Consider the following 13,714-nt stretch of genomic DNA (forward strand, 5'->3'; position numbering starts at 1 on the left):
CCATTCTTAACTAACCCATATACTAATAGATACACCATTATCTTTCTATTACCCACTCCCAAAATAATGATTTCTCCCTCTGGAAATTCCAGCAATTCTCATTGGCTGAGCTAAGCATATTCTCATATTACGGAATTCTATTCTTCTATATATAAATGAACAGTTCTTACAATTAAAAACAATAGCGTTACTAAGAAACATTATTTGTCCCGGTGATGTTAGAAATATGTATTCAATTTGTAAATTTACTAATCCTGATTACTTAATTCTTCTTATGGTATTTGATCATTTGAAATAAAAAAGTTTTTATGTCATTTGGTTTTAGTTAACATTTTTAGAAATAATTTATTTTTGATAAGTCAGTTAGGAGGTAAAAGAATTGGTTGAAAAAAGAAAAACACAGAATTTTCAATCAAGTTTCTACTTCAGAACTTAAGCATTTGTGTTTCTGATTTTATTTTATTTGTTTGATGTTATGCATATTTAACATTTTGATTTCTATTATACATATTTCTAATTTTAATGACATGATTTCCATACAGATATTACAACATACTTTACAATATCTTTATTTTATTTTAATTGGAATTGGACAGAGTAAGTTTCATGGTTTGCCTGTGTTCCTCCTGGTGACATGACTTAGAAGTGAAATATGGTGCCACTTTACTGTAGTGTGTCATCCGACCCAGCCGTATATTTTCGAACAAAGGCATTCCAGGGAAAATATAATTAAGTAAAGTGTCATGTCGAAATTAGTATAAATTACGAAAAATGATCCAGTAGAAGATGTGCTAGAACTGATTTTCTGAAAAAAGTATGCAGTAGATTAAGAAAAAGCAAGATGGCTGACCATATAGTATCATTGGATTCTTCGCATAGCAACTTAAACGATAGGATGCGGTTATCTCCCCTATTTTCGATCTTAAAGGGTTAATTTACAGTGAAAAATCGCACCTTCAAAAAATTCTGTTTTTACTTATAGCTATTTTTCTACTGGACCATTTTTTTTTTGTAATCTTTGAAATTTATACTAATTTCAGCATGACACATAAGTACGTAATAATGTTTTTTCTCTGACATTCATTTTTTCAAAGACACACTATTGTAAAGTTGCACCTGAAATATTTGTAATCACACATGTAGTTGCATAAAAGAAAGAGTTTTGATTACACAGAAATGACAGCAGATGGTGAACGACTTGCATTTATCAAATCCAAATTAATTTGACATTAAGTAAAAGCAAGGAAACGTGTCAGATGACTGAAAGTAATGTTGGTATAAGCAGAAAATAATTTTATTTTAAAGTTTTCCTTTTGAAAGACTAGTTGTCCTAGCAAGGCTTGAGATTCTAGTTTTATCTACTATTTCACTCATAGCTAGATCAAGGAAAGATGGATTTTTACAGCTACTTTCAGTTTCCAAATTACATCATCTGGTATTCCCGAGTGGTCACCCATCTAATTACTGACCAGACTTAATATTGCTTAACTTTAATGTTTCGACATGACATAATCATAAGTTAATGCATATTTGTGTATAGATAAGATGAGTAGGCCGATTGATTAGAATCCGGTCAGATTGTAGGTCGATTGGTTTGGTGGGATAAGATGAGTGGGTTGATCAGATAGAATCGGATAGGTGTTTGAAAGTCTAGAATTTGACTCCATCCAAGGCCTAAAAATGAAGGTTGAACTCTTCTGAATAAAGGAAGAAAAATAAAACTTTAAAAGCCTTGATTTACGCTGCCACTCAAAAGGTCACCATTATCAATTCTTTTTTTTTTTTTTTCCTTCTTTCAGTTTTAATGGTGGAACCTAAAGGAAAAGAACTTGCAAAAAGTATGAAAGCTGGTGAGTCGTGCAAAACGTTCTTCTAAATAATTTATAATACTAGACATGCGTTGCCTGGAGAGAAATGATATGATGATGATATGATGGTTGTGTTATGCGAGTCTTAAAGGAAGGCTTAGTTCTGATCACCTCAGAGGAAAATTAAATTTGAATAGGGAGATGTGTACAAAACAGAAGACTTTGTTGGTTTGGTAACATTGAAAGAAAAGGATGAAAGTTTTTGGGTTAGTAGATATAGTTCAGTTCATGAGGAAGGCCAAGGAATATTTGGAAGGAAGTGATAAGGATGGACTTGAAAGAAAGAGGGATAACTAAAGACCTGCCCAGAGATAGGTTAGTTTAGAAATCAAGCTGTCTAACTGAATATGATGTTTTTTTAATGGCATATCAAGCATCTAGGGTTTATTTAATGCCAAATAAAGTTGTCAAGTACAATTCTATATGATAAATTATTCTATACTCTCAGAAAATATTACTCCTAGAAAATATAACTCTTAAATGGAAATTTTACAGTGAGAATGGGGGAATTACTCTTAGAAAACATTAATCTTAGAATGGTTTAGTTTGTTTTACAGCACAATAACCATTCACTACTCTTAAGAAACGTTATTATTTTAGAAGGGAAATTTTACAGTGAAAATAGAAGCATTACTCCTTGAAAACATTATTCCTTGAAAATATTACTTTTAGAAAACATTGCTCCTTGAAAACATTACTCCTTGAAAGCATTACTCTTAGAAAGCATTACTCTGAGAAAATATTACTCTTAGAAAACATTACTCTTAGAAAACATTACTCTTAGAAAAAAATACTCCTTGTTGGTTTGTTTTACAGCACAATAACAATCCACTACTCTGGGGAAATGCTATTATTCTTAGAATGGAAATTTTACAGTGAGAATGGAGATATTACTCCTAGAAAACATTACTCTCAAACAACATTACTCTTAGAAAACATTACTCTTAAAAAACATTACTCTTAGAAAACATCACTCTTAGAAAATGCTACTCTTAGAAAACATTATTCCTAGAAAAATTATTCTTAGAAAATATTACTCCTTGAAAACATTACTCTTTGGCAGTGGAAATCTTCTCTGTTTTCAACATGATTGACCCTCAGCCACTGCCTTCCAGTGTCTATTTGAGACGAAAATAGAAAAGGAAACAGGTTTGAATTTTTGAAGAACCTGATTGAATAATATGAACTCTTTGACCTCCCATCCAGCCAAAGTGAATTGTTGAATGCAACCAAGTCACAACCTGTTCAGTTCCTGTGACTAGTAAAAAAAAGGGGGAACGATGGGGTGCCTGGCTATGTGAAAGTCTCATCTAAACTTCTACATGAAAATAGACCTGATGAAACAGTGCCAATGATGTAATAATTATGTAAAAATATAAAGGTAGGTGAAAACATGTCCATCCACTTCAAAGACCACTGTCAAAAAGGATAATCTTTAATTAGAATCTAGCAAAGAGAGTAAAAATATCAAATATAGTTACTAACAAGAGTTTGTGTTCAAAGTCACTAAACTCAATCAAAAGAAACATGAATTGTCAAGGCAAACAATTTATAGAGAATGTATGAGATGATGTTAAGTAAATACGACTTGTTTGGATATTATCTGGCAACTATTTTGAGAAAGAATTCTATAACCAGTAAAAATGGGTCGTGCTGATATGATTTTGCTACATACCGGGTTAGTCGGCTATGAGTGTGTCAGAGCACATTCTGTTAAAGTACTTGTAAAACAGGCACAGAGATGCAACATTGTAATGATGTGTAAGTTTTTTTTGTATTTTTAAAATAGAAGAATTCATTCTTTGGTTGATCAGTATATTTCAGGTGAGATAATGTGAATATCATTTAAGGAGAAATAACTCAATAAACATGAATACCTATTTGAAGAAAGTGATCAATTAATTACTTGAGCATTTAAAGAATGTGAAGAGTGTAAATATATTCAAAATGATATTGTGTTCGATGGATAACAAATTCCATCTTGTCTAGAAAATAATGTTTAAAGGAAAATAATTCTTGTGCCATCAAGTTATCTCCATTGCGAAAACACATTTTGAAGCTTGATCAATCTGCCCAGAGTTATCGGCTTAGTGAACCTCCTCTTTTTATAGTAATTCTCCCAGTTGTAAATTGTGAAATAAATAATTTATTGTTGATCTACATAGAATCGTTTTCATCCATTTATTTCTTCATATTTGTTGCTTTATCACTCATAAATTTACTTCACAACAGATTGATTTCTTAATTCTGACATAAATAATAGATTGTATGTATAATATTTCCAATGAGATTTTTAAAAGTATTTGAACTGACTTGAAGTTATCATCATGAAAACTTAATTTCAGATGATGAATTAACACATTCTCTCATCTCCAATCACATTGTCTTCTGTTTGACAAAATTTTTACGAGTCATTTTTGTCTTCTGTGAGATTTGTAGATTTGCTGCAGATCTTCCTTAGTTGTTAACTTCTCCAAAAGGAAGATGGGATTGTTCTCTCTTGTTCTTTGAATGTCTTTGTTCAGCATTATGACGATGATAATTCTCAGGTAATCTCTGGACCCTTTTGGGCAACGACAAATGAGATTCTTGAAATCTGCTGTACAAATTCTTGCAATCAATATTATGAGAGGATTTTTTTTTCTTATGGGCAAATGTGCAAATGTTGTGTGTGGAAATTATGAAGCTTTTGTTCTCCTTTCTTTATTAGGCGTCAAGTTTTATATCCGATGTTGCCCGGTCATAATATAATATCATGACGTATACTTCTCTAACACACTTTTTGTTAATTATACCACTGTGTTTGTCTTGATTATTACCGGCCTACACCACCACCACCACCACCAGTTTTTATTTGAGCTTGTAAAAAAATGGCTGATCACGTTAGGCCAAAACTTTTAAGATGCTGCAACTTATTCTAAAATAAAGAAAAACTTTAAAACAATTTCAGTTTTTATTAAGTTAAAAATATACAGATTGGTCAAAAAATCAGCTTTAATGTATTTGGTGATTTATTAATTATAATTTTAAAAAATATATAAGTTGTTATCTATACAACATTGAAACTAAAGGACACATTTGACAGCACTCATATTGGATTATTATATGCAACAGAGGCAGATAGAGACACAGTTTTATATTGATATAAAAACATTAGAAAAATTATCAGAACTGTAAAACTCTGCAAGTATGTAGAAAATTACATATTCTTGCGTTTGGTTACATTTATTTGTTGTATATTTTGTTTATATTCTGATTTCTTGGCTGTTAACTATACTACATAATTGCCCCATCTGCATATATTTATTATACAAACAAGTTAAAGAAAAAATAGAGACAAAATCAAACAACTTTTAAAATATTTTATTCCTTTTGTACTGGCTTTTATATTGGTTATATTACAAGGGAAGTAACTCTTGGATGATGAAGAAAATTTTTCATCATAAATCATTTTTTTAAAAAGTTTTCTATCATTTTAAATGCAGCTTTCACATAACTAAACATATTCTACAGAAACTTTATTTTAACATTTTCTATCCATGAACATTCATTCAAATTATTCAGACTACTGTTCTCACCAATGTTTTGGCTGAGGTAACCTCCAACCTTCTTTAAGTGTATTTTTAATTATCAAACTTGGGGAGATATTCTGTTGAATTTGTGAATTTGCACGAAATTTCACACATAACTCTTTATTTAATCCTTCCATGCTTTCATTCAGTCAGCCATGACCGGATAGAAATCTTAAGTAATTTGCAATTGTATTCTCCATATTGCTCTTACTAAGGATTGAACCTTCAACCTCTAGAAGAGTGTCACTTAGAGCTGAATTTTAACTCGTACTTTATTCATTAATCCATGGTTTGCAAAAATTCATTTCTAGTTGACACTCTTCGGGAGATTGAAGGTTCAATCCTCAGTGAGGGCAATACAAAGAATACAATTGTGAATGTCTTAAGACATCCTCTGGTCACGGCTGATGGAATGAGATCATGCTACTCTTATGGATTAAGTAAAAGGTTCTGTTTGAAATTCTGTGCAGATTCATGAGTTTGACAGAAAGATTCCTCGAGTGTGACAAGAAACACTTGAAGATTGGAGGTTACATTGGCCAAAACGTTGTGAAAATAATGCTCAAGATGAAAAGAGTAATTCAAATAATACAAATTATCACTCTTCAAATTAATGCTCAAAAACATAACATTTATTTGTATAATTTATTTGTATAATTTATTTGTATAATATATTTGTATAATTTATTTGTATAATTTATTTGTATAATATTCTAATGTAATAAAAAATGGTTTCTTTTTTGTAAGGTAATTGGATGTGGGATGGTCCAGACCGTAATTTTTCCACTGTGGCTGACAGCATTAACCGTCAACATCTTGGAAAATTAACTTGGCCAATTGTGCTTAAATATGCTGAAAGTGATGTCCTCACAGTTGTATGTAAATCGTCTTAACCATTTTTTTTTAAACCATTTTTTTTATTTAAAGAGCTTAAAACAATATATATATATATATATATATATATATATAGAGAGAGAGAGAGAGAGAGAGAGAGACAGACAGACAGACAGAGAGAGAGAGAGAGAGATAGACACACAGAGAGAGAAGGGATTGTAAAGATGAATATAAGTATTGTCTTTAAAATCAAGATAATAAAAAGCCAAATGTATGAGATAGAGCAATTAAAGAAATAAGAAAAACACACTTCTGATCCTTTTGAAAATCTTTAAAGAGAAACCTTTTTTTAAAAGGAAAGATTTTAAATTCCTCCCACTTAAGGTTAAAAAGCTATGGAAAAAAAAGCTACATTCTAAACATTTAATTCAGAAATTTACATTTTTATAAAATGAGGCATTTTACACTTGATCAAAATTATAAGACCAGGAGTATAAATTGTTTTTAGTTCAGTTACAGATAAGCAATCACTGTGTAAAGGTGTCATCAGCAAGCAAACTTACCAAAGTTGAGCATGCTCAAATTCTAGATTTCTATAAGCAAGGTTTGTCACAGTGTGTGGTCGCAGCTAAGGTAAACCACAGTAAAACTGTGATTTGCAACTTTCTAAAGAAAAGTGAGAATTATGGAAAAGCAAAATCCACTGATAAGTCCCCCCCAAATTTCTCATGCATTGAGTAGAAGAATAAGACAAGTTGTTGTGAAAGACAGGGGACTTTCTTCTGGTAAAATTAAGGAGTCACAGATGCTGATTGCAGTCCAATAACCATCAGATGACATTTATGACAAAAAGGCATAGTAAATAAAAAGCGTAAACAAATTCCTTACCTGCTTCCACTGCTTAAGGTTTAGTCGTAAATACAAAACATGGGACATTAAGAAGTGGAAGAAAGTCCTGTTTTCTGATATGAAACAATTCACTCTAGATGGTCCTGATAGCTTCCAACAATATTGGCATAACAAAAACATACCTCTTGAAATTTTTTCCACATGACATAGTGGTGAAGGGTCCCTAATGGTAGGAGGTGCCTTTTCTTCCAGAAGGACAATGGAGCTCCAGGTGTTGCAGGGTCGTCAGACAACGGCTGATTATGTTAGCATGCTACAAAAAACATTGTTGATGATGGAGGGCCATCGTTTGTGTAGGGATGAATTGTTATTCCAACAGGATAATGTTGTGATCCACACTGCACAATGGACCTTGACCTTTCTGCAAGAAAATGGGATCCATCTTTTGGGACATCCTACATGCTCACTGGACTTTAACCCAATCGAAAATATTTTGGGATGAATTACAAGAGATGTTTATCGAAATAGCAAACAATATTCAACAAAAAATAAACTTAGTGAAGCCATCTTCAGAAGCTGGAGCAACATCCCCCACACCTTAATGGAAACGCTTTTTTCTAGCATGCCCCACAGAATTTTTGAAGTCATCAAAAGCAATGGAGATAAAACTCATTAAATTTGGTTGTTGAATGTTTTCATACACTTTTCGTAGAATTTATACCTCTGGTTTTATAATTTTAATCAAATTTAAAATGCCTCATTTTATAAAAATGTAAATTTCTGAATTAAATGTTTGGAATGTAGCCTTTTTTTCATAACCTTTTAGGTTGTAGTGTCGTGTATTTTGTTCTCCCTAACCTTCAGGAGATAATGGATTTTCTTTATAACAATACGAGAGCATTTTATCCTATACTCCTGCCAAATCTACACAAATTTGGAGAAATATCCTGGTCACGGCACCAAATGTTGTGTATTTTATATGTATTCTTAACTGTGTATTATTTAACTGCTTATTTAATGGACTATTGTCCTCATATTCTTTAATGTCTATTTACTTAATGGCCCATGACTTGACTAGTTTTTAAGAACATATAATACACAAAACATTATGACATACCTGTCTGCTGCTGGTTGCTCCTGCGGGAGTTGGAACCTGTTTAAAGGAAATGCTTCAAGACAGGGACCGAAGACGATGTGTGTTTTTATGTATATTCTTTATTCACTCTCAGGCATCCTGTCAGCAGAAATGGAGTGACCGAAGATCTTTAGCTTAGGGGTTCTTCTATGTCTCCATTCTGAGACCATTCCCTCCCGTATAGGGAGACCCGTTTACACCCATTTGTCTTTCTCAGCATCTCAGATCCAACTCACTTAACTCAGCTTATTCAAACCGGAACACGTGATATATCACGTCCGGTCCCTATTCGGATACTTCCGGTGGAAACTGACCAGTCAACCAAGTTTGATACATGGCACAACATGACCCTTTGATCCTTTCTGCACTTGCATGCTTGCTCAACTTATTGTTTTTCTCGATTCAGTCTCTGTTATTTACTTCACTAGGCAGATAGATAATTAGGTAGACCAATAGATAAACAGATAACTGAATAATTGCCCAACATTTACTTAACAGTAGTATTAGTAACCTTAATTGGGAGGAGTTTAAAATCTATCCTTAAAAAAAATTTTTTTTTAAAGATTTTCAAGTGGTCTTAAATTTTGAATCAGGAGTGTATATGATGAAATTTTGGATCAGGAGTGTATATGATGAAAATAAAATGTAATGAATTGTACTTTATTCATTGATCCATCATATTCGAACAAGGAATTGAAATGAAAAAAAATCCTTAATTCATGGATCTTTAAGGATAATATAATAATATATATTTTCAAAGATAATATAATTATATAATTTACAAAATTCTATCTTCCAAATTTCAAGATGTTAACCATCATACCGTTTATTTCTTTAAGTACATTGACATGCACAATTCTTGACAGAACCTGTTTCGTAGCGCAGAATCATTCATGTAATTATTATGTTAATTTTTTAAATTTATTCTGCTCTTAACTCATCAGATGAAAAGGAACTTATCAACTTAAAAAGAAAATAAAGAAAAATGAGCAGGATTACAAAATCCGAAAGTTGGAAGAGAAGTTGCAGTAATTTTTCAGTTTACACCATCAAAAAAAAATAAAAATAAAAATAAAATAAAATAAATAAATAAATAAATATATATATATATATATATATATATATATATATATATATATATATATATAATCAAAATAAAGTAACATAGCAACATGTTTTGCAAATTACTTGGCGGAAATAATAAATAAAATTTGAAAATATTCTACAGATCAAATTTCTGCTCAAAATGGAAAATGTTTGAATGAATTCAACTTTGAATTTATTGACTAAAAAATTAATTTGTCACTGTTTGAACATTTTTTTATGGATTTTTTGACGAGAAACTTTGAACTATTTTTTGATTCTTCAGATTTTCTCGTAAAGAAAAATGAATGGTGAAAATAGAATTATTTTGTAAAAATATAAATTTAAAAAATGAATCAACTTCAAAATATTTACAAAACACTTTGGAAAAATATTTTATTTGGATTAACTAACAGACTATATATATATATATATATATATATATATATATATATATAATTCATTTATACCTATAAACACTAGTGTTCCATGCTTACACAATCATTAGTGTAGGATGACAATTCCTACCAGTAAAGGAGCTTCGAATCCAGCTACGAAAACCACCTTTAACTCCATTTGTTAAACCTCTATCTCTCGATCACCAAATAATTGCCACGAGATTTAATATGTAATAAACACTCAATTTGGGTGCAGACATTAGACGATCCAGAGTGTTTAAACAATGGAAGTTGTGAATGGTGCATAAACGCTAGTTTTATATATATATATATATATATATATATATATATATATATATATATATATATATGTTCTGAAAGTATAAAGGCCTTTTCATGAAGCTTTATTATATGAATATATTTTTATAATCGAAAGTGTGTGTGTGTGTATATATATATATATATATATATATATATATATATATATATATATATATTAATTAAGCTTGATGAAAACGCTTTTACACTTTCAGAGTATATATATCAGTCAAACAGGTTTCCTAATTCTGATATAATTACCAATTCCAGTACAATTTCCGAGTCCAATTCCTATATATCCCTAAATATTTAATCATAGGGCTGTTATTTTTTCCCTGATTACCATAAAAACGTATGTTTAATATGCAGATATTTTTTCAAATGTAAAAATACACTTGTAAGGGAAGGATCTGTAGGTTTTATTTTTACTGGTAATTTAAAATCGATAAATATTTCATTATTACTACTAACATTGGAAGATCTTATTTTAAACAAAATCCAGTAAAAACGACAATTAAAGGAATCATTTTTGGCATCGGAAAATACACAATTTTTTCTGATTCCAATACAAATTTCGATACCCCCAAAAAGTTTAAATTTTTTCGATTCCTGATTCCGATTACTCGTCCCAACGCTAATATATTTTAATAATTGAACTGAATAGAGTTATCTTTCCCTTTTTGCTTTATTTATTTTTATTTCCACTAATACTTAATAAATAAGCCTTTATTATTTTACTAACCAATATTCAACATTACATGCATGTTGTTGGATCATTTATGACTAGGGCAACTTTATGACTAGGACAACAGCATATTCTTTCCATTGTTTTGACACTCGAGTATATATCCGATGCAGTTAGACACAATTAATCAATCGAGAACCACATCACTCTACATAAAAACATATAAGATATCAATGGATATATACCTGAGAATCAAAACATGGGAAAGAATATGCTGTTGTCATAGCACGTTTTATGACTCCCCACTCCCACCCACGGAACATCATCAAGATGATGATATAAGATTGGATCCTAATATTTATTTTTTTAATATTTTTTTATTGTTTATATGCTTATTTTTTCCTCCCTATCCCCCTATCTACTAGGCTATATTTCTTTTATAGTTTTCCTTGTTATTGCTATTTTCACTTTGACATATTCCACCATTTCCCATACTCATTTCCTCTACCCCCTCATGCATTCCTCTTGTAGAACTCCTCCCACTTTAGTCACCCCATAACTCCCCTGTAGCCACAAAATAACCCCCTACTTATATAACAGCCGCTCAATCTCCCTACATTTGCTTTATTTTCTCACCCTTATGTTTGACATTTGATATATCTTCCCTCTATGTTTTATTTTTATATTTATTCTACATTTCCATTCTGAGTTAGACGTCACAGTTCCCTATATCTGTAGCCTATCTTCCTTCTCTTCTGATGAGAAGCATTAGGCTTCGAAATGCTTAGGTGTAAATGGCGTTTATAACTCCTCTTTCTTTATGATGTCTTTTTTTTTTTTTATTGAACTGACAAATAAATTCATATATACCTACACTTAATATATCTTGTCTTAAACTTCATCTATAATATAAATCTCACCTGTCTGTTTAAATGTATGTATGTATGCTTAAAACTTTCAACAGAGGCGACGGATTTTCATGAGATCGGTATCGTTTTGAAACTGAACCCTTCGGACGACAAATATAGAAAAATTGGTTAAAACATTAATTCCTTCACCTTCAACTGGGCACTTTTCTACAGGGTGGGGGTCAATATTTTCGAAAGTCATCTCCTCTTTTTGATTGACTAGCCTTAATTTAAACCTTCGCCACTTCTGGTTTAGTGATGGACACAACGGCAAAGACATCACATTTATTTTCACATTCTATTCCCCCATTCACGGTACGGGTTCAAGCCTGCCTGCCTACTACCACTTTTTTTTTCGCTCAACACCCCCCCCCCCTAAAAAAAAAACCCGGGCAACGTCGGGCACCCAGGCTAGGTATATATATATATATATATATATATATATATATATATATATATATATATATATATATAATGAATAAATGACAAATTTCAAGATGTAGACCATCTTACAATTTATTCCTTTGATTCAGTTAACATTTACAATTCTTGACAGTATCTGTTAGTAGCACAAAATCAATCACTTAATTATTATATATATATATATATATATATATATATATATATTAATTTAGTGAGACTTTTCTCTTTTTTTCCCACTCAAATCATTATTTTTTGCTTTTTCTCATTTAGGAAGATGAAGAAATAATTCAAGGAATGAAGTTTGCATTTCAAAGATTAAAAGTGAGTAAATGGTCTAAACATTTTTTATGAAAGTCTAACAGATGGACAAAAGATAGACAAAGGGTTTATCTCTGGACATAATTTAAAGGTGGTTGGATGTTAGCTCACTGGGAGAATTCTCGGTGCTTATTCAGATTATCACTCATAGTGAGAAACAAAATTGAAGAAAAACTGGTACTTGTGCATTTAACGAACCAGACGTAACTCAGTATTTGCTCGGCTTTGTCCGACGCATGACGTCAACAGCCGGATAAAACCGAGCGTTGCTGATAAAATAAAAACAACACTACAACAAAATAACTGTAAAATGTAGAAACATAAAAATAAATAAGTAAAAAGCAAAAACCTACCGTTCATTTATGTTTATTTATTTATTATTATTATTATTGTTTGAAATTGTTTTCTGTTTGCAAAATTAATACATATAAAACATTTTTGTTAACAAATAGTTAGTAATTATTTTTTTTTTAATGAAACATTTTTTTTTTCAACTATTTACGTAAAATGACCAACAAAAATGATATTTGTAGGATCAATTTTTTTAACAAATAATAGTGAGTAATTGTTTTTTATGAAACATTTTTTTTTTCAACTATTTACGTACAAAAAAAGAAAAAATCGTAAAAAAAAGGAAAGGAACAAAACTTTTTTTTTTACGGGATCTACAAAATTAAGGCTGTGGTGGTTCAACATTAAATAGTGATACCCTACTCCTCCCACTTTGCTCCAACAGTCTGATATGACCGTGTGTGGTCCCCAGCAGAATGTATTTTCTTATTAGTGGAAGGAGGGTTTCGGCATTCCTGTTTGCTACGTTAACCAAAAGAAAAAAAACTCCTTTTCGGCGGGGTCGGCGTATCCACCAAGGACCCAGACCGGTGTTAGATGTCTGCCGACGTTGTGTTTCCAGCAGTTGAAGAAAACAGTCTCATCGATTTCGACCATATGGCCTGCTGGGCCTCCTATCTGCCGGAGATTCCTGAGAAAGTAATCCCGGCATATTATATCTAGCAGGAAATTCTTCCAGTCCAGAATTCATGATGGAGATTCTTAGTCGCCGCCATCTTAAACACCCATATCGGAATTTTCATCTGCTGCTCGATGCGCATGCATGCGCGTCGAGTTGAAACTAAGCGCGCAGCGTTTTGATTGGCTGATGACCATGTTTCGTCAGACAGCAGCAAAACCCGAGCTGTTGACGTCATGCGTCGGACAAAGCCGAGCAAATGCTGAGTTACGTCTGGTTCGTTAAATGCACAAGTATTGAGTATCTATTTGTCATAGAATGAAGATGGTATATTCTAAAAATTACAAAAATTG

General features: G+C 31.4%; 1 protein-coding gene across 1 annotated transcript in view; it reads left to right on the forward strand.

The window, feature by feature from the left end:
- Positions 1-13,714, forward strand: part of LOC145300155 (serine racemase-like) — a 68,117-nt gene that overhangs the window by 44,290 nt on the left and 10,113 nt on the right. Inside the window, exons 6-8 of the mRNA XM_080144461.1 lie at positions 1,800-1,850; positions 6,188-6,315; positions 12,344-12,394. Of these exons, the coding sequence (XP_080000587.1) occupies positions 1,800-1,850; positions 6,188-6,315; positions 12,344-12,394 (230 nt within the window). The remainder of the gene's footprint in view (positions 1-1,799; positions 1,851-6,187; positions 6,316-12,343; positions 12,395-13,714) is intronic.

The sequence above is a fragment of the Euprymna scolopes genome, chromosome 2 (assembly GCF_053919585.1).
Source record: "Euprymna scolopes isolate OS-2025 chromosome 2, ASM5391958v1, whole genome shotgun sequence".
NCBI classification, from domain to species: domain Eukaryota; kingdom Metazoa; phylum Mollusca; class Cephalopoda; order Sepiida; family Sepiolidae; genus Euprymna; species Euprymna scolopes.